We start from the raw sequence: 22,592 nt of genomic DNA on the forward strand, positions 1-22,592 counted from the left end.
CTTATATGGCACCAAATGTACTGTATACACCGACCACAAGAGCCTACAGCACATTTTCGACCCAAAAGAATTAAACATGAGGCAGAGGAGATGGGTAGAGCTATTAAACGATTATGACTGTGAGATTCGATACCATCCGGGCAAGGCTAATATAGTAGCAGATGCTTTGAGCAGAAAAGACAGGATCAAACCACTACGAGTCCGAGCACTTGGAATGATTGTCCAAACCAGTCTCATCGAACAAATTCGTATTGCCCAAAATGAAGCCCTGAAAGGAGATCACTTGGAAGATGAAAACTTACATGGGACCAAACAAAATTTTGAAGAAAGAATCGACGAAATTTTATATTACAAAAACCGAGTTTGGATTCCCACTTTCAGCATTCTACGTGACTTGATCATGGACGAAGCCCATAAGTCCAAATACTCCATTCACCCAGGAACAGATAAGATGTACAAGAACTTGAAGGAGTATTACTGGTGGCCCGGTATGAAGAAGGATATAGCCACGTATGTCGGTAAGTGTTTAACTTGTGCGAGGGTTAAGGCCGAATATCAAAAACCTTCGGGAATGTTGCACCAACCAGAAATACCACAATGGAAATGGGAACAAATTACCATGGATTTTGTAACACACCTCCCTAAAACCTCCCGAGGAAATGATGCAATATGGGTGATAGTTGACCGACTAACCAAATCCGCACACTTCCTTCCAATTCGTACCATTTTCACAACCGAAAAACTTGCTCACATTTACATAAATGAAATCGTATCCCGACACGGCATACCCGTTTCAATTATTTCTGATCGAGATAGCCATTTCACCTCTCGTTTCTGGCAAGCCGTACAAGAAGCTTTGGGAACCCGAATTGACCTAAGTACCGCCTACCATCCCCAAACCGACGATCAATCTGGGCGAACCATTCAAACCTTAGAAGATTTGCTTCGCGCTTGTGTACTAGACTTCGGTGGAAACTGGGATCAACATCTTCCACTGATTGAATTTTCGTATAATAATAGCTATCACAGTAGCATTCAAGCGGCACTATATGAAGTGTTGTACGGGCGGAAATGTAGATCACCTTTGTGCTGGACTGAAGTCGGAGACACTCAAATTACTCGATCTGACTTGATTCAAGAAATTACAGACAAAATCCGTAAAATCACAAGCAAATTAAAAATCGCCCGAGATCGACAGAAAAGTTACGCTGATGTTCGTAGAAAGTCGTTATCCTTGAAATAGGTGATAAAGTATTCCTCAAGGTATCCCCATGGAAAGGCGTCATTCGATTCGGAAAAACCGGTAAACTAGCTCCGCGATACATTGGACTGTATGAAGTAATTTCTAAGATAGGTCATGTAGCCTACCGACTGAAATTACCTTTGGAGTTGAGTTCTATTCACGATGTCTTTCATGTTTCGAACCTGAAAAAGTGCCTTACTGACGAAACCGAAATTGTGCCATTAAAAGACTTGAACATAAACGAAAAACTGAATTTCGTTGAAGAACCGGTGGAAATATTAGAGGGAAAAATAAAACAATTAAGACACAACAAAATCTCTCTAGTCAAAGTTCGGTGGAATTCAGAACGGGGACCCGAATTCACGTGAGAGCGGAAATCCGAATTTAAAAAGAAATACCCGCACCTGTTTCCAAATAAAGACAAAGTTGAATAATCAAATTCTAGGGACGAAATTTTCTAACAAGGGGAGAATGTGGCATTTGAGCCAAAAAAGGTACACCTCAGTACATATTTACCGATTAAGCAAATAAACGCCTTTTGCGTAACAAACGAACGATTAACCGAACGGGTCGGGTTATGACCCAGAAATCCCGGGGGGGCATCTATAAGTGTTATACATTTAATATAAGCTAAAATATTAGTAATATGGCCTTAGTTCGATAGCAAACAAGTTTAACGAAAACATGATCGTTTAACTACCCGCTATAGATTTAAACACGAAAGATAGTTACAAACCAAGCATTGTATCATCCGTTAAGCCGAAAAAGACTTACCAAATACTTAATTGAAATGTTTTAAGCGATCCGTGAAAATATTTTTGATTTTTACAAACGTATAGTATGTTTTTATAATTTTACACAAAACTAGCCGAAAAACACTGGTTTTCGCACTGTTTGACGCACCCGATAAGTTTTTAGCGCCAAAAACCGAACCCGAAATAAATTTGGGGTCGAGATTTCACGTAAGGGCACGAAAAACGAGACAAATGATCAAGAGGGGGGCCCATGGACCCCACCTTTGGGGCGGCCGCAATAAGGGAAACCCCCCCCCCCCTAAGTTTCCTTTAAATATAAAAATAAGTTCATGATATTTTTAAAGTCATTTTCTTGTGGAAAAATCTGGATATCAACCTGCTCCTCTCAAAACCCAGCAAGAACTAGGTAAAAATGTCATAAATAATCGATTTTCGGCTCGTTTAAACTCGATTAATACCATATAAACATAGCTTGATTGCCAAAAATCATTCCTAACCATGTAAAAATCCTAAAAATGACCCAAAAACATGTTTTGATCATAGACATGGTGAGGAACCTGGTTTGATAGTTTTTTTGGCCATAAACACGGATTAAAGGGTTGAAATGGCATTTTTACGGTTCAAAAGTTTGTTTTTGTGCACTAGCTGAAACCCTAAGTTAAATGGCTGTTCTATTGATGGAACTTGCTTGGTTTATGATATAGGACTTGTATCTAGCCTACATAGGAGTACAAGAGCTTGAAAAGTTGATTAGAAAGGCGGAAACGAACCAAAACCGCTAAGGTAATGACGAAACACTCGCTTACGGGCTGTTTAGTTTAACGTTGTGATGTGCATATTATTAGGTCTTGAAATTTTTCAAGGATATCAGGGCCATGTCATTGAGTCCCTGTTCAAATTTGGTAATTTGTCGACCATCCGAAAATATTTGGCGAATTTATTACCTAATTGGGACGTTTAATGGGGAAAAATAGTTAAAATGCTTCAAAACTTTTGAAAATTTTCTGGGAACTCAGATTTAATGTATTTTAATCACATATGAATTTTGGGATCATTTGGAGAAGTCTAAAGGTGTTTTGTGTATATGCGTTCGTGTGAATTTTTATAGCCGAATTTGGGCCGAAAAGAATATTGCACGAGCTTTTTACATTCTAGAATTGATACAGGTTGTTTTGGGACATAATTTGAGTATTCAGGAATTTATGTGAAATTTTTGGAAAATTTTTGGGATAAACGGACGATTTTCAGGCAAAATATAGCTGATAAAATGAATTTTTATCAATTAATAAATTAGTAAATAATTCTAGAAAAAAATTTTTAAAAATCTACATATTTTAATTGATAAGTGGCTAAATTTTCATAATTTAATGATTAACGATTAATTAATTATGCTAATTTAAAGATTAAACAAATTCAGTTTTTATAAAAACCAGCAAGTTCGCGACTAACGAACCTGCAGGAATATCAGAACACCAAGAGTGACCAAAAATCATATTTTTGGATTAATTAAGTAAAAACGAACTTTTCTATGAGAAACCTGGACAATCCGGATAGATTATGCGCGTTTCTTCTTAAATCAAACTGAATAAACGGAAACGGACCCCGTGGCTAATCCGGGACCCCAGTATGTGATCCTTCTTTATAACTTAATCATTTTATTAACCAATGCATTTACCCAAGCTTACTTCTCCATAACTGTTTTCTGAACGCGTAAACGAACAACTTGGCCAAGCTGGGAAAACGGGAATCTGAGCCAAGTTCGATTTTAAGTATTAGATATTGAACAACATCACAACCTAAGCCTATTGCCACTTTCTGGGTGTTCCAGCTATACCCAGATTAGTTATACAGCCCAGTTTAGTATTGAGATTATAATAATATTAAAATATTAATATTATTATAATATTGATTCTAGGAAACCGTGATTGCAAGTTATACAAACCTCGAACCGACGTGCTACTAATTATCTACTAAATAGTGAGTTTCATGACCCCACTTTCTGAACTGTTTTACGAACTTTTGGGATGAAAAGCATGTTTGCTTATATCTATATACTTATCTAAAACATGTGATGATGTGAATTATCTAAGTGCTAACACATGAAAGTCCCCACTAACACAGTGATTAACTTCGAGCCGGTGGCTTGTGAATAGTACTATTGGTTTGACAAACCCAGGCGGGGCCAGCACGGTTTGCTGAGACATTATCCCGTTTGCACATATCCATATTTTTACGAACCAGCTATGTAGTGTTAGACATAGCTACTTGGGGCATAATGTGGGCGGAAGGGAAGCCACAGTGGTTGATTGAGCGTGGGAAATGGAGGCACGCAGCACGAACAGTCCAGGCTTCACTATAGCTTAGCATAATTACATCATTTACATACATACATACTTATTTCATGATTACAAGTGTTAACTTGTGAATGCTCATAACTGCTTTCTTGAAACTCACCAACTCTAGTAGTTGACCCATTTTTAAACGTGCTTTTCAGGTGTGATACCGAAGTTAAAAAATCCGTGAATTTGTGCTATCTGTTACCAAACGTGATCGATGCGGTGTGAATAGACGCAGACTTACTAGTACGAATAGAATAACTTACAAGTATATTTTGTTGTAACACCTAGTTTGTAATCAAAGATAGATCACTGTAATATAATGTAAATTAGTTGTAATGTTTCTTTATAAGCAATGTTGTTGATACCAGAGGTGTCTGTTACATTCCCGTTTTACGCTTCCGCATTGTGCTAGTCGGGGTGTGACATGTGGGTGGAAAATTAACGAGAAGTTAACCTTCCGTTAGTTTTTGTGACGTGGCTGCTGAGTTGTCATGTAATTGGCTGACGGGGATGCTGACTGATATATTAATTAAAAAAAACATACATATAAAATCAAAACCACCTGGGATCGTTATCCTCATTGGATATCCTCATCAGAAACCCTGCAACACCTCCGACCAGCGTCGGCCGGCCGTCTGCGCCAACACCGGCCGCTCACCTGCAACAAGACCACGACTACTAGACGTCGGGAGGAAAGAACGGTGTCGTCATAGATGCGTTCGTCGAGAGAAGATTATAGACGACGACGGGAATCGCTGAGAGATATGAGAAAATACGTTTTCAACTTCAATTCCAGTTTTCATTTCAGATTCATACATTTTTAATCAAAATCAGCAAAAAAACTACTATATTTATTTCTGATTTGTTGATTTAATAAACGAATCGAGAGAACGGATTATGTTGAAATTCTTTCATGGTGTGGTGGTATTGTTGATGAAGAAGCAATACACTGGGGGTGTACAGTGGTGTTATGGCAGGTTTCAGGTGGCGGTGGCCGGTTTTGGTATAGATGAACGGCCGACGGTTTAGTCCAGTCATCCTCGTTAATTTTATCTATATGTTTTTTTAATTAATATACCAGTCAGCATCCTCGTCAGCATCCCCGTCAGCAGCCCAGTTAGCCAATTACGTGACAACTCAGCAGCCACGTCACAAAAACTAACGGAAGATTAACTTCCCGTTAATTTTCCACCCACATGCATAGTTGGGATTATATTTTGCCATTTCGATAGTTGGTCCTTATATTTGCCAATGGGCCATAGTTGGGATTATATGAGGCCAATATTCCTTATTTTTTTAAAAGAATGTTGCATAAAAAAGTTATGGAAGTTTTAAAATGATAAGAAATTAACATGTGTCTTGCATGTGAAAAAGAAAGTTAACAAAAATGAGTTATTACATTTATGTCATTCTTATCAATTTTTTTTAAAATTAATCTTCACTATTCAAATCGAAGATCAATAGATTAGATTCCTTCTCATCCTTTTTAATTTTTGTGATCCTTTGTATTTTAACTATATCCGTCACGTATAATACACGAGTTTCAAAGTTAGTAGAATAATAAGTATGTATTTTATAATCGTTTTATTGATTCTTGGGTCGTGTCTGTATAAAAACTAGGTGAGATAGATAAATTTATATATAATGTGGTGTATATATAAAATCACTTAGCTTTTTTTTATTCAAAAGTTACCTAACTTTATGAGATTTTAGTGGTGTGAAAGTTTTACAAATATTTGCATTTTTAAAAATTTATACTACAGGATATATGACATGTATGAATCTTCGTTAAAATTCGGCATCGGCACCCGGTCTAGTTTGAAAAACGAAAGAAGACAATCATCTCGTTCTATCTAAAATAGGTTTATACTTTCGTGTTCATTTTACTCATTTAAACAATTTATTTTTATCTCCTTTTTATATATATATAGAGTTCTTTTAGTTTAATCATTAATAATAGTTCTTTATTATTAATTTTTTTAATATTCTAAGTGTAATACATATTGTATCTTATTAGTGTATCATATTGTATAATTGTGCAATTAATTTTTTTTAATGGGTGTATCTAACATTGTGATAATGAGATTAAGTTGTTCGGAACCGTCTAATCTATGATGCAACACGACAAAATAGTTTTAAAAGTAACAAATATAACGCGCGGTCGGCTATTGGTTGGCGTGTTCCCGTTTTGGTCGGTTTCGTATTAATTTGATACCTAACCAAAAAGTTTGATTTTTAAGATCTAACCGTTCATTTTTTTAGTTAGCTTAATTGTAGCTCATTGTATGGTTCGGTTACACTTAATTTGATCGTTGACCAAATTTTTGTCTTAGAACCAACAAATATAATTTCTTCATTGTTTCCTATTTTATCTGACATTTTATCTGATTTAGACACGACAAATAACATTTCAAGTGTTACTTTAAATGTGAAATAGTAAAAAGAAAATGATATTTCCAATTTAGTAATTAAAGTAATAAGTTACTTTTATACAAACTTTAATCAAATGTCGATGGGAACGGTTTTTTTTATTATGATTGGATTGGGGAAACTCGAGCCGATCAGATAAACTTTAAATTAAAACCCGAATCATTTGCACCAACTAATTTGGTTTATGGTTCGGCTTTTACTGCCTCAACGGATAAGAAGGCCTCTAGTATCACTATCGAATTGTTGTAATAAACCATCAATGGCATTAAAACAAACTTTTTACAAGGTAATATTGATTTTATTAATTTAAACCTTATTTGTTTTCATTATTTTGATTTTTATTAATGTTTTATTAATCCATTGCATTTAATTGGTGGGTACCCACACCAAATCACTGGCACACTATAAATAGTGATGTACACTTCCAAGTCTCTCTATATGAGGCATCAAACTCAAAAGAACAACACAACCCTCCCAACTCAATTTTTCTAGCTTGCAATCTTTGTTCAGGAAAAAGAAGAAAATATGCAAAACGGTTCGAGTTTTTCGGTTGCAGAGAACGGATACCTTCCCAGCGATAAGTTTGATGACGATGGGAGGATAAAACGAACAGGTAAATTCATTGTTTTTAGTTTGACTCGTGAATATTTTTTTCAATGTATTTTCTTTTATTTGTTTTTATGGGTCAATGAAGGAACTTGGAAAAGTGCAACCGCACACATAATAACAGCTGTGATTGGGTCGGGTGTGTTATCATTGGCATGGTGTTTTGCTCAACTCGGGTGGATTGCAGGGGCCATCACCCTCTCGTTGTTTTCTGTGATCACAATGTATAACTCGATTTTGTTGACGGACTGCTACCGTTCACCTGATCCGGTAACTGGCAGCAGAAACTATACTTACATGGGTGCTGTTAAAGCCAATCTCGGTATTTCTAATTTCTTTTTCTTTATCTCAAAGAAATGTCACTTATTTGATGATGTCTAAAATTTAACTATGAGCATTTATGAGCAAAAATGTAGAAATTAATAAACATTCCATCGACCGGTAATTGGTTCTGTAAGTCAAAAGTATGTACATTTAAAGTAGTAACAACGATATCATTAATGATACAGGCTTTCGGGTTGGAAAATTCAATCTTACTCTTTTTTTTTAACAATTAACGAATAAAAAAGATAAAGCCCGGGTATCCCAATGACGAAAGGTGACCCCATACGTCCGGGCAGCCCAAGCCTGCCATCTTCTGTTTTGGAGAACCTGCCGCCCGAAAGCCTGTTGATAGTAAAACTCGATTAAATCACTCAATTTGTATTTTGTGGGACTTTGAAATATGAATTGGGAATACCATGTCATAAAAAGAAAAAGAAACGTGGTTGTGGTTGTACGAATTGTTTTTCAAAAATACTTTATTTTTTCTAAGAAAAAGTTTGTTTTAAAACCGCACCTTAAAAAGGCAGATTTTGATGTTAAATTGATATGATGCCTATATTTTATTGAATAATAAATAATTTCATTAAATATGTTCTGACTTTTATTTTGCTCTTTTTTTAGAAAACTATTAACTTCATGTATAAATAATGCATTTCATGTGTTCACATGTATTTAATGGTTGTCAAATAATAATAATAATAATAATAGCCACATATTCAAAGGGTTTATTTATTCATTTTTATTTTTATTTTTTTGGTTCATTTGACATGTAAATAGTTTTAAAAAATTTAAACAAAATTATGCATTTACTACTTGGTATGATGAAGTAAAGTCCAAGTAACTAATACGTAGCAATTATTCTATTATTGATTACACGTTTAATCTATAAGTATATGGGATATAATTGGAGACATGTTTTGCTACTAAATCATTTTAATAGTAGCTAAGTTTAGGATCATTTGTCACTCTAATCCGGTGGTTATTTCAAAAACATTTTTGTCAGTCTTAATTCAGTTCCATGTCCAGTTGCTTCCATTCCTTTCGTTAGACATCGCACCCTCGTAGCTACGATTTAACTCGATTGTTTCCTAATAATTGTTGTACCTCACAAGTAACAGTAACTACTTGTACAAATCAAAATAGAAAGTGACTATTTTGTTAGTTTGTAATAAAATCGTTTCAAGTATTCAAAAATAGCGAGTTATTACTTAAAACCGTGTGTATATGTTTGTGACACAGGACCGCTTCAATACAAGCTATGCGGGATAGCTCAGTACGGTGTTCTCGTTGGAATAACCATCGGATACACCACCACCACCGCGATCAGCATGGTGTAAGTTCACACAATACATATACATTTAAAGCAGTAACAATAATAATATTGTGTTCACCGATTTTGATTGTTTACCCTATTGTTCGTCAGTGCAATCAAAAAATCCAATTGTTATCATAAACTGGGCCACAACGCGGACTGTAAAGAGAGCGACAACATGTATATGGTGATTTTTGCGGTTATCCAGATCTTCCTAAGCCAGGTGCCCAACTTCCATAAACTGTCACCAATCTCGATCGTTGCTGCTGTCATGTCGTTCACTTATTCGTTCATCGGCATCGGTCTTTCAATTGCCAAAATCGCAGGTAAGAAAACACTAATTTGAATGTTTATTCGGTTTAAATATTTCATATATTTATTTATTTATTTATTTGAAGTATGTTCTTGTGATTACAGAAGACGGGATATCGAAGACGACTCTGATCGGAATACCGGTCGGGCCCGGCTTTTCTGGCACAGAAAAGATGTGGAGAACTTTCTCCGCCTTAGGAGATGTTGCTTTCGCATATTCATTTTGTTTCGTCCTTTTAGAAATTCAGGCAAGTCGTGTGTGATATTGTGAAAATTAGGGGTGTAAACAAGTCAGGTCGTTCATGAGCTATTCAAGATCAGCTCCACTAAAAACTCGATCCAAGCCGAGCTTAAGTGAGCTCGAGCCTAAAAATAAGTTTGTTTAACAAACGAACTTAAGCTTCACTTATTGAGCTAACAAATAATAAACCCTGGTTGAGCTCGATCTTAAACAAGCTCGGGCTCAGCTCAAGCAGGCTGTAAAGGTTTTTGAGACATTTTTTAAAAATTGCAGGATACACTGAAATCAAGCCCGCCAGAGAACAAACAAATGAAATTGGCTACCGCCACCGGAATCATGGCATCAACCGTGTTCTATATGTTGTGTGGGGTGCTGGGATATGCAGCTTTCGGGAACGAAGCACCGGGAAACTTCTTGACCGGGTTTGGATTTTACGACCCCTATTGGGTAGTGGATATTGGTAACATTTGTATTGTCATTCATCTTCTTGGTGCTTATCAGGTAAACTAATTTTATAAAAATCATGCTAATCAAACCAAAAAATGGTAACCAAGTTGATGGTTTTTGGATAATTAAATCGTGTAGGTATTAGCACAACCATTATTTGGGTTTATGGAGACTAGCAGCAAACAGAAGTGGCCACAAAACAAACTCGTCACAAACGAGTATTCATTGTGCGGATTCGATATCAACGTGTTCAGATTTGCTTCGAGAACAACTTATGTGATCGTGACGACGATAATCGCGATGTTATTCCCGTTTTTTAACGACTTTGTGGGATTACTTGGTGCGGGTACATTTTGGCCATTATCAGTTTATTTCCCGATCGAGATGTACATTACACAATCCAAGATCCGCAAGTACTCGTACACGTGGATTTGGATGCAGATATTGAGTTTAGCATGCTTGATCGTTTCACTCGTTGCTGCTGTTGGGTCGACCCGCGGGCTCATCACTTCGGTTCAATCATTCAAGCCCTTTCAGTCTGTTTCCTAGGTTATCCCGAACGGGCTCGGGTTCAGTTTTAAATGTTTTTTTAAAGTAAGGTGCCTTTCAATATAAATGACAAGAGACAGTTTTCATTGTACAAGTTGGAATGTGTATTTACATGTTTGAATCCGAGTTCGTGGTTACATTTACTGAACCTTTTTTCGGGACTTGGTAGAAATATAATAATATGAAGTCTAGCTATTTATCGTTTAAAACATAATGTACCTTTAATTTAGTCTTGGTGCGGTTTCAGAGATGCGTTGGTCTTCTAGAAGCTCATACGGGTCAACGTATGGCGGTATGTATACTTGTCTTGTGCTAGCATCATGGACAAATTTTGGTCCAAAGTACTGCAAATGGACGTATAAAACGGTTAGAAATTTAAAACTGCATATCTTGATTGCAAACAAACAGTGAAAGATAAAATATTTTCAAAAAAATATATATCATTTTTTATAATCGCATACGAAATCATATCTTCATAATTCATTTTAGAATTGTAAAATCAAGATCTCTATAGAATTGATGCACGTTACTTTTTCTATATAAAAAAAGAACATCCTGCTTTCAGTTTCTTCCATTTTAGGAAAAACCAATTACAATTAATAGAAGTCTGTTTTCTAACACATATACAGAATCATACATAGATATTAAGAATCTCTTTACTAGCGGCTCAATCCATTTACGTGTCAGGGCCATAAAGGTATAGGCAAAGTGTTGGAGTTAATTCCCAAACCCGATCTATGGGTTAGGAAGGTGGGGCCAGTTTGAGCTAATGGATTGATCTCATCAATTAATTAATTATTGCAATTAGGGATAATTATATATTTTATCTATTATATAGGAAAAGGAATTTTATTTACTAGATAAATAGGAGTTTGTGTTCGTTTCTACTTGCAATCGGTTCTCTATACAACCCCAAAGAATTCATGTTAGGGTTATGGGAGCTCGATCTAGTTTTTGAGATATTTTTCTGGATCAATAAAATTGGGGAGTTATTCAAATTTGCGTGTGTTAAATTCTCGTTTACAACTTCTGATTGCCAATTCACATTGACTAAGGGGGGCCACTAGAGTCGTAACAAAAGAGTGTCTAAAACAAAGAAGTAAAAGTAGAGTATGGACGAAGAAAGCTTACGAGGTAAATAGCAGAGAACGATGCGACGGTCACAAGGATCAACGGCCAAAATGCCAAGAAGAATGTTCCACCAAGGGTTAGCAAGAGTTTACCGCGTGGGATCAAACCCTAAAACATATATGTCACAAACATTAACTAACATGTCTTTAGGACCCCTTCGTTTCAGAACCAATAATACATTGTATAATTGTACATGTTGCTTTAAAAATGATACACAAGACAATTACGTAAGGGTGCTGTTAATTGCTTTAACATGACTTTAGGCCCGTTCTTTTCTATCATATGGTATCAGCCCACTTGTCGCATCATATGGTCCATATGATAATGCCCCGTATGACCTCTTTTCGCTATGTCATATGGCCCATGTATACGATGTGGACGAAAAAAGTCATAAGCCATATGAATTTGTCAATGGTCACATCAGTCATTTCCTTGCCGGTCAAAACAACAAACAAACTGTATAATTCGGCCTGTATGACCCCTTTTATGTCATGTCAAATGTCCATATGGCTAATTACTTCATGTCATAATAGTTATCATTTGTGAATTGCGTGATTCTCAACAATATTCGGTTCTTAAATAAACGTGCCACATATGGTGTATCCTTAATATAAGGAAAAAGAAAAGAACAAGGTAAGAGTGTTTTTAACCTCAAGGCCCTCACTGTTCAATGCAACAGACCTCTCCCTTTGATTAGATAACTTTTCCTCAATATCTGCATATATAATACTCTCATCTTTCTCCAGTAATGAAGTCGGAGTCATGCCTCTTCGCTTCAGTTCTTTCATAAACAAAGACTCGGTAGGTTCTTCACCTGCAAACACTCAAATTCACCCATATTATTACAAATCTAATATTGCCTTAACTAAATATAAGAAGAATGAGAGGAAAATATGAAATGTGAAAATTGTAATTAGGGGCATATATAATTGGAAAACCCACTTGAGTTAGAAAACTATTGAAAACCCAGTGTAACAATCAAAGTTTTTTTTTTTTTTTAACACATGGTAATTGTTATTATATGATGTGCAAAGTTTTTTTTTTTAACACATGGTAATTGTTATTATATGATGTGCCCGGTAACAAAAAACTAGAGTAAAAAAATATTAACCAATGTTACACATGGCGTAACAAAAACAATTATGGACGTTTACATATGTAGCATTTTGCTAGTAAATTAAAATTTTTTGTTAATTTTTTTATGTGATGATAATAACATATATTACATTTAGGCCTGTAAACGAACCAAGCGTTCGGTGAACTGTTCGGCGGGAGGTTCGTATATTTAATAAACGAACGAACATGAACAAAAAATTGTGTTCGTTTAATTAAGCGAACGAGCATGAACACATGTTTCATTCGTTCATTTATGTTTGTGAACATTCGTTTATGTTCATTTAGTTATCTTCATTTATTTATGTTCGTTTATGTGTTAATAGCAAGTAATTAAACATTTTCCGGAAGAGTTATCTACTTAATGGTTTTATATATGTTCATTTGTGTTCGTTTAAAGTTAAAAGAATGAGCATGCTCGTGTTCGTTAGGTCCGTTTGCAAGCCATTGTGTTAAAAAAATCAAAAAGGTTGATTGTTACATGAGTTTTCACTAGTGTTTTCAACTCGAGTGGGTTTTGAAATTACCTTTCCCTATTAATTAACTATGAAACAATTAATTATTCAATTTCAATCACTTAACTAATTGTAACTAACTGACAGATAGGATATGATAGACCTCTAAATTAATCTGAATCATGCAGTTGATTATTAACAAGAAAGAGAAAGAAATATACCTTTATTAATTTCATTATTATTATCATCATTATCCTGAGCCTTGCAGGAAACCCGGTTGATCCGAATACTGTTAGACCTGGATTTGAGGATTCGTCTGCTATCGTAGCAAATTAAAGTGTTGTTGTTTGTACGAGATGAGAAGGGGTATAATCCGGATATTAATAACGGAATGGAAGCCATTTGGTCTAGGGGTTGAATGGATGAATGAAGCAAGGGGCAATGAAGTATGTAAGACGGATGTGGCGTGTGATAAGTAGTAGGTAACTGGTGTACGCCGTATGTATGTATGTATGATTGATGTGTAATATGTTAGCATGTGGTTGGTGTTGCGTGGCTTAAAGAAGACCATTTGTTTGTTATTCAACACAAGACGGACGCTTGCTTTTGCTCTAGTTTTACAAGATATATCTCAGTGACTTACTCTATATCTATGTTTTTTTATAACAAAGAATTTTTTTTATTTCGGCTATCAGACTCTTTAAATTTGAATATTCCTGATGCCTCACTCTGGCCAAACTATGTTATCTTAACCGGATCCACGCTGGTTTAAGAGTTTGGCTTGGGCGTTCCTCTGAAAAACCATACCGCCGACTGTCACTTGACAACCATTGTGCTACCACAAGAGCAGAACTCCCTGTCGTAACACATGGTGGGACGAAAACCGGCTCAGGGTTCGAACTGACAACCTTTGCACAAGGCGTAGCTCAAATCTTTCATTGCTAATATCCACAAAAAAGTGATACAAATGGGATCAACCTATGGAGAGAACCCAAGCCTCCTATCACTATGTCACAGTCTATATCTATGTTGAGAGGTTTAGAATATTAATGTAGATTTATTTATTATTTATTTCTTGTATATTGGTTCGGGTTATCGGGTTGGATACTTTTTTGAAATCAACCAAATTTAAAGTTGTTAAAACTGAAACTAAAACTAAAACTTAATTCTAGTCTGACTATGTATAGCTGTTTGTTAGAAAATGAGCACTTTGGTTTAACTCTTAAGAGACAAGTACGAAAAGAAAATTTACACTAGAACCCTCTCGGTAACTTTTGAGTCTACACAACAATACAACTGTCATATCTATCTATCTATAATATATATAAACGAACCTCTAAAATCCTACGTGTCGTGATATGGTTACTCCTCCTTTTATGGAAGTCACCAAATTGCTTAATTTTTAAATATAGGTCTCTCATTGATTTAACCCAAATTCATGAGTATGGGTCTTACCAAAACCAGATATCTCTTAAACGGGTTATAGCATCTCATTAAATTAAAAATTAATCTTACCAATTATTTGATATAAAAATCCTATAAAATAGAGATATACTAAAATTTAATATCCAATTTTAAAAAAAAGATATTATTTATAATTAATAAGCAATTTTATAGTAAAAACATAAGCGGGTCATGAATCACCAAATCCAGATAGCTTTTAAACGGGTTATAAAATATCATTTACTTATGAAATTCTTTCATCATCAAACCTTAAGTATATTATTAACTTTTTTACAATAAAGAAAATTAAAATTCAAAAAATAAATATTAAAAAACGAAAAATGTAAAACAACCATTCTCTCAAGCCATCAGATTGCTTTATTTATAAATGAAGGTTTCTCACGCATTTGACCCGAATTCTCAGGTAAAGGTCTCACAAACCCAGATAGCTCTTAAACGGGTTATAACATCTCATTATATTAAAAATTAATCTCATAAAATATTTGATATGAAAATCCTCTAAAATATGGATATACTAAAAATTAATATCCTATTTATTTAAAAAAAGATATTATTTATAATTAAAAAGCAATTTTATAATAAATAAAATAAACGGGTAATGAGTATCACCAAACCTAGATAGTTTTTAAACTGGATTATAACATATCATTTATTTGTGAAACCATTTTATCATCAAACCTCAAGTATATTACTTATTAACTTTCTCACAATAAATAAAATTAAAATCCAAATATACATATATAAATATTAAAACGAATAATATAAAACAGTCCCCCTAAACAGGAGATAAAATCTAGTGCAATTATATTTTGGAAGACAAACACATATAGTTATTAATTTATATCGGAGAGAAATCATGTTAAACATGCGACCTCATTCAAATTTGTTTCTACTTATTTTGGTCATTTCAGTTTATTTTTATTAAATTTATGTTATATATGTATTTATAAACTTTTTTATTTTTTATTGTCTAAATCATGCAATATTCTTTCCTAAAAGAATAAAAGGAAATATTTCTTTAATAGATGTCCTTAATGTAACATCTCGGATTTTTTGAAATCGTATTCGTTTACAAATAACCCGATTCGGGAACATTTTCGAATCTTTAATATTTATAAAAGTAAACAATTATAAGTATTTAGGAATATATTTACACTTTATACCCTTTATATTTTTCTAAGTTGTTTATTCTTTGTTTAAACTTTAAAATAATTAAGAAATGATCATTTATGAAAGAACAAGGACCTAATTTGCCAAAAAATCAAACTTTACCCTTTTTACCCCGGGGCGCCGTGCGGCCAGCCACCCTCTTTGCCGCCGTACACCGCCATGGCACTATTGTGTAGATCGTTTTCGTTTTTGATTGCTTTCTAGTTTGTTTTTGGTCCGAAATCGCTTATTTTGGGACTAAATCGAGTGTTTTAAGCCCACAAAAAACTCATATAGCCTAGATACATGTCCATGTTCATTACCCTTTGCCTAAGAACAAATTTTACTGATTTTAATACTGATTTGATCATTAAAAACATATTCGGTTTCTTAAACAAGTGAATTAACCATAATTGGTTCGTTTTAGTGTTCTCTATATAAACAACTCACTATAACCTGCCACAAACTTTCCTAAACCCTAAGAGAGCATCCTCAGCCGTCACCCCTTCTGTTCACCATCATATCCTTTGGTTTTTCCTTATTTGTTTGAAGATACAAGCTTAATCGGTTGACTTTGCTTATACTTGGGCCTTTGGCTCTTTTTTTTTGTTGATTCTTTCACTTTCCGAGTAAGTTGTAAACTGATAAATTGTTTATACTTATTCCCTAATCAATAGCCTTCAACCAATTTCCATGGTTGACGGGTGTTGACTGGTCAATTTGATTAAAACTCGTTAAAGGGCAAAACAGTCAACAAATTTGACTATTCGTTTTCTAATGCTTCTGGTCAGAACCAACGTTCGATCAAGAAGACTTTATTCTCATAACAAAATTTTAAGGCTACCGACCAAAACCCGACTTCCGATTCGTTGTTCGGATTCTGGTCAGTACCGACTCGCTTAAATCTTTAATTTAACATAACCGGAGTTCTAAACATCCGTTTGGAATGATTCTAGCGAAAACAAGTTCGTTTTTACTCATTTTTTCTTATATCAAAGTTTCAGATTTAGTTAGTTTGTTTCGTTCGACGTGTTAGTGGACGACTCGCTTAATTATTAACTCGTTTATCATTATATTTATTCACTTGCCTTCGATTTAAGGTGAGTTTTATCATTCCCCTATTTTACTGAATTTTCACAAGTTTTGGGGACATATGTGTATTATCCGTATTTCGTATCTATATATCTCAAAAATAGCAAACGTGTAATTGTGAGTATTGCGATCGAATGCTATGTGTTACTTGTTTATGTGCTAATATTCATTCATTCATATTTCGAAGAGGTCCAACACATTCACATTTGTAGTATGATCATACTATTGACCAACGTCCGATTCGCTTGGCAACGGTCTAACTACTTGCTTATGGTTTGATTTATTTACCACAATTTACTACGTTTTGCTTATTTATCATATTATATCATGTCATTGCAAAACTAGTGATGATCTCACTCAACTTTATGTTGACAAACTCTAGTATATTTTCTATGCATATGCAGGTTATCGTGCGAATTGAAGATTGAAGTTTGGACACCTAGACAAGACCTTAGGGTTTAATGAAGACAATCATTATTTAAATTTATGTTGGATTACATTTACTTATTCGAATTATATTGTCATATTTGGATATGTGTGCACTTTTTGAAATAAAATAATTAACTTAATAGATATTGTCATTTTTATATTATGATAGTACCTTTGAGCTGTGAACAATCGGATCACGCCCCCGACACTTGAGATATCAACAAATAAGACTTCTTATAATCGATATTGCGCCATTCGTCTCATTGTTAGAATACGATGTAAAATCATCAAACCTTCATGGTTTATGTGTAGATGATTTTAGTATCATAAAGTCATTTTGGTTTATCCACATTTATTTAAGACCAATTGTAAAAGTAATAAACACTTGTATGAGTAAGGATATGTAGAGTTACCAACAAATTTAGGGTCTGCTTGGTAGCCTCTTAACAGCCATTAAGAGGCTACCTCCTAATGGTTAATAACCTCATAATGGTTAAGAGGTAGCCTTAAGTCTGAATGGTTAAGAGGTAACCGTTAAGAGATAGCATCTTATCCATTCAGACTTAAGGTTGCCTCTTAACCATTAAGAGGCTATGAGCCATTAAGAGGTAGCCTCTTAATGACTATTAAGAGGCTGCCAAACGTCCCCTTAGGCTATGTGTAGTGGGGGGCTACAAACTAGGGGGAATAAGTGACATGTGACGCCCAGTCAGCAAAGGTGGATTTTCTTTTTAGGGGTGTAATGATTTTGTAGGCTCATCATATATATATATATATATATAAAGGATCCAATACAATAATCCTTTATCGTACATTACATACGCGAGGCTATGGAACGTCGATTTCAATTGGCGATCTAGGGTTCTCCAATTAGAATAGCGAGCAACAACAACGGCGAGACGGTCTTCGTCCATCGCTGCTCCCATCGATTCCGTCCACCTTCACCATCACCATTCAGCAATCCGTCAACATCCAACAATTCCATCCAACGTCCATCGTCGCGACCAATGACGGTACCGTCGTGAACACCATCTTCTTTCGTCACGAGTTGTTCACAGGTCAGTTGATCAAATTGATCAATTGAAATTGAAATTGTTGAACCTAATTGATCAACTAACCTTGAAATTGATCCAATTGATCATCAATTTGAAGCTTCAATCAATCAATTTTGAGTTTTGAGTGATGGGTTTAACTTTGAATGTATTAGGATTTAAGCCTGAACATTTACGTTTTTTGCCTGGACGTTTAAACCTTTAACCTTGAACGTTTAAGTTTTTTGCCTGAACGTTTAAGTTTTTGCCTAAACTTTTAACCTTGAAAGTTTAAGTTTTTTGCCTGAACGTTTAAACTTTTAACCTTTAACGTTTTAGGGTTGGTATTTTAGCTTGAACGTTTTTGTCACACCCCAACCTACGGCGGAATATGTCAGGGCGCGACATAATTGTATCATAGGTCAAAAGACACTAAAATAAATCCACGTGTCAATATCTAAATTATTAAATTCATATTATTCAAGAATGCAAAAAAACAAACATTGTCTCATAGAAAAAACATAACAATTTAATAAAAAGAAATAAATAGTCTTTAATTAATCATGCATCATAAGGTCCAACTACTCTTTAATCCCTTGTTTCTTCATCCAATATAGCTACCTACGTCATGCGGGAAAATACATAGTTTGTCAACATAAAGTTGAGCAAGTAATCACGGTTTTTGAATACATATAGTATAAAAAAATGACAATTCCTTACGATAATATGAAATATTACAACTAGCATAACACCAACATAACAATAATATAAAAGTTGTCTTTTCACTCGAATCCCATGGATAACGAGCTACTCCGACGGCGTATAATCATACTAATGAGGATGAGGATGAGATACCAACCACCAAAACATAAAATAAACACATAGTTATATTTGCACGTATAACTAATTGAGCAATATTATATAACGCAAATAGTGGAATTGTAGTGAAAAATGATTTAACGCATAACTCCCCCAAAATATAAAACGGTAAAAAGGGGGATGTGAATTACTTACCTTATAGGTGGATTAATGAGGATGAGATAATAATAAAAAAATGAGGCTGAACACGTTCAAGCCTTCGAGATACGTCAACAAGGATGACCTAAGTGTTTAACGATAGTATTATTAATTGAGGTAAAGAACCAATAATGATTTGAGATTCGATGAGATATTATTAGTCGTTATTGCGATTTAATCGGTTTGGTAAATGGGTGTCGTTTAGGGTTTAGATGCCTTATTTATTGTTATTATACTTAAGATTATTATTATTATGAATGTTATTACTATTATTATTATTATTATTATTATTTGTGTTATTACAATTATTTGATAAGCGATATATATTTTATCCATATTTATATTTTCAATTAATTTATTAACACTATATATATGTTTAAATGAAACATTAATTAAAAACAAATTCATATATATATATATACACACACACACACATGTAAAACATGGGAGAATTTATCCGGACCTTGGAACTAGATCGGTTTAGTACTATAAATAAATTAATAAAGAAATAAAATAATATTTGTTTTGTAGTATTGTATGTATATATATGTGTGTGTGTGTTTATGTGTACATGCTAATTATTTATGCATAAATATATATAGATAAAAATATATATACTTTATAGATAGAAACCTATGACATGAAACCATGGCCAAAATAATACTTACGAGGTTCGGTTTTGTTAAAACAAGGTTTAATTAATATTATATTATGATTATAATAAGAATAAAACGAGGATTTAAACAAAAATAAAATAAAAATGAAAAACCGGGTCCAGGGGGTTCGAACCCGCGCCCTGGGCCGGTTCAGTGGTTTTACAAGAAACGCACCAGCCATCAGGCTGGTGCTTCAGTTTGTGTTTAATATCAGTTCAAAACTATATAACCAGACACTGACAAGAACCAATATTCAAGTATAAACCCTAAATATTTAAATCCGATGATTCGTTGTTGTTTATTCGAATTAAGTTAGGGTTATTGTTAATGAATCTAAAGCGATCTGCAAGCATACAATAATTACCTATGGTGGTCGCGGATTGAAGGTTAACGAGCTGCAGATGGGTCGCGGCTGTGCTGAGATCCAAACTTGTTTTTGACGGAAACGTAATTAGCAATTGAGTTAGGGTTTTAGGTCGCGAGATTGAAAGAAAGGTGTGAGAAAGTTTAATTGAAATATTATCGTGTATTTATAGCATTCCAAGGTTGATTAAGCCACGGGTTTAACCAGGCGAATTAGTCGTGATTTTTGATTCGTTTTCCTCAATTAAACTGTCGGTGAGGTGCGATTTGGGTTAGTAAAAGATATGGCAAGATCAATTCTTGATTATGTTCGATAATTAAGGTCCAAGCAAAGGAGGGGGGTATTTGTAGGTGACGGATGGATGGTGAAGGAGGAGGAAAAAGATTATTTTAATATTTGCATTCAGGTCCTTACTTTTTTGATATTGGACACAAAATTGGATTTTTGTTAATTAAGGGTCGTTTTTGCACATCTTTTATAGTTAATACAAATATATAAAAGAAATAATAAACTAAAAGAAATATTTTATAGATAGATTCACCCAAACACGAACCGGGTCGAGTAAATGATTACAGAAACAAGAAACGGAAACCCGAAATGTTACAGCATTCCCTACTCTTGGAATTTCTTCCCGAAATTAGAGATTAAGCTGTAACGAAGAGGTGCGGGTACTTGGCTTCCATTTGGTCTTCTCGTTCCCAAGTGAACTCGGGACCACGCTTGGATTCCCAACGAACTTTGACAAGCGGCATGCGGCTACGCTACGCTTCGTTTCTTTCTCCATACGATCCATGATTTCAACGGGTTTCTCGATCGCGCGCATAGATTCATCAACTTGTACTTCGTCGAGGGGTATGTGGAGATTCCCCTCGGCTAAGCACTTCTTAAGATTTGAAACGTGAAAAGTCGGATGAACATTGGAGAGCTCTTCGGGAAGATCGAAACGATACGCAACTCTACCAACGCTTTCAACAATTTCAAACGGCCCAACAAAACGAGAAGATAACTTGTTTCTTTTACCAAATCGAACTACTCCCTTCCAAGGAGATACTTTGAGGAGAACTCGATCACCAACATTACACTCGAGGCGTTTATGGCGCTTATCGACGTAGCTCTTTTGACGAGCGGCAAGAAGATTTTGACGAATAAGAGCAATCCGGTCGGAAGTTTCTTGAACAAGCTCGGGACCGGTGATTTGTGATTCACCAATCTCGTTCCAACAAATCGGGGAACGACATTTTCGGCCATAGAGAGCTTCAAAGGGTGCCATGCCAATACTAATGTGAAAACTATTATTATAGGAAAACTCAACAAGTGGTAAGTGAGTATCCCAATTTCCACCAAAGTCTAGTACGCAAGAGCGAAGCATATCTTCGAGCGCTTGAATCATTCGCGGATTGACAATTGGTTTGCGGGTGGTAAGCGGTGCTTAGATCAATACGGTTACCCAAGGCGGATTGCAACGAATTCCAAAAGTGAGAGGTAAATCAGTCATCACGATCAGAGATAATGGTTAACGGTGTTCCATGGCGACAAATGATATTCTTTACATAGAGTTGAGCTAGTTGACTCACGGAAAACTTTTCTCGAATGGGTATGAAATGAGCCGACTTGGTCAATCGATCAATAATTACCTAAATACTATCATTGCGGCTTTGAGTAGTGGGGATTTTGGTGACAAAATCCATAGTTATGTCCTCCCATTTCCAAACGGGGATTGGTGGTTGCTCAAGCAAGCCAAACGGCTTTTGATGCTCGGCTTTGACCTTAGAACAACTGAGGCATTTAGATACATATACCGCAATATCTTTCTTCATTCCCGGCCACCAAAACATGGGACGAAGATCGGCATACATCTTATCCGCACCGAGATGAATCGAGTATCGTGACTTATGAGCTTCATCGAGGATGAACGTGCGCAGATTGTCACGATCGGGAGCTCATAAACGGTTCAAATAAAAAATTAAGCCATTACGTTTGGTTTTAAGTTGGAGTTTGGCGCCACACGACATCTCGTCGTATAAACTTCCTTCGGTGACGAAGACGTGTTGAGCGTCGAAGATGTAGTATTGAAGGTTGACTTATATGGTGACACAATGGAGCAAGACGGATTTAATGTGACTCTTATGACTA

The 22,592-nt window shown here is 35.0% G+C and overlaps 2 protein-coding genes across 2 annotated transcripts; one reads left to right on the top strand and one right to left on the bottom strand.

Annotated features, from left to right (window-relative positions):
- The first annotated feature begins 7,176 nt into the window (after positions 1 to 7,176).
- On the top strand, positions 7,177 to 10,674 carry LOC143606399 (amino acid permease 6-like). Its single transcript, XM_077082174.1, has 7 exons — positions 7,177 to 7,380; positions 7,462 to 7,695; positions 8,937 to 9,030; positions 9,121 to 9,335; positions 9,427 to 9,569; positions 9,836 to 10,063; positions 10,148 to 10,674. The coding sequence occupies exons 1-7, from the start codon at positions 7,293 to 7,295 to the stop codon at positions 10,556 to 10,558; spliced, it is 1,413 nt and encodes a 470-aa protein (XP_076938289.1). The 5' UTR covers positions 7,177 to 7,292; the 3' UTR covers positions 10,559 to 10,674.
- On the bottom strand, positions 10,664 to 13,659 carry LOC143606400 (uncharacterized). The gene is made up of 4 exons (XM_077082175.1): positions 13,479 to 13,659; positions 12,340 to 12,503; positions 11,690 to 11,797; positions 10,664 to 10,902 (listed from the first exon to the last, which is right to left on the bottom strand). The coding sequence occupies exons 1-4, from the start codon at positions 13,657 to 13,659 to the stop codon at positions 10,780 to 10,782; spliced, it is 576 nt and encodes a 191-aa protein (XP_076938290.1). The 3' UTR covers positions 10,664 to 10,779.
- Between the last annotated feature and the right edge of the window lie 8,933 nt (positions 13,660 to 22,592).

The sequence above is a fragment of the Bidens hawaiensis genome, unplaced genomic scaffold (genome assembly GCF_021521415.1).
Source record: "Bidens hawaiensis isolate Kalapana, Puna unplaced genomic scaffold, B.hawaiensis_p1.1 tig00074633_1, whole genome shotgun sequence".
Taxonomy (NCBI): Eukaryota; Viridiplantae; Streptophyta; class Magnoliopsida; order Asterales; family Asteraceae; genus Bidens; species Bidens hawaiensis.

Excerpts from the sequence above, each read along its gene's own strand:
- LOC143606399 (XM_077082174.1), top strand. The coding sequence starts at position 7,293 with ATGCAAAACGGTTCGAGTTTTTCGGTTGCAGAGAACGGATACCTTCCC. Across the intron at positions 9,336-9,426 it reads TTCAATTGCCAAAATCGCAG|AAGACGGGATATCGAAGACG; the intron begins GTAAGAAAACAC and ends TTGTGATTACAG. Across the intron at positions 10,064-10,147 it reads ATCTTCTTGGTGCTTATCAG|GTATTAGCACAACCATTATT; the intron begins GTAAACTAATTT and ends TAAATCGTGTAG.
- LOC143606400 (XM_077082175.1), bottom strand. The coding sequence starts at position 13,659 with ATGGCTTCCATTCCGTTATTAATATCCGGATTATACCCCTTCTCATCT. Across the intron at positions 11,798-12,339 it reads TGAACAGTGAGGGCCTTGAG|GGTTTGATCCCACGCGGTAA; the intron begins GTTAAAAACACT and ends TATATGTTTTAG. Across the intron at positions 10,903-11,689 it reads CGTTCTCTGCTATTTACCTC|TACTTTGGACCAAAATTTGT; the intron begins GTAAGCTTTCTT and ends GTCCATTTGCAG.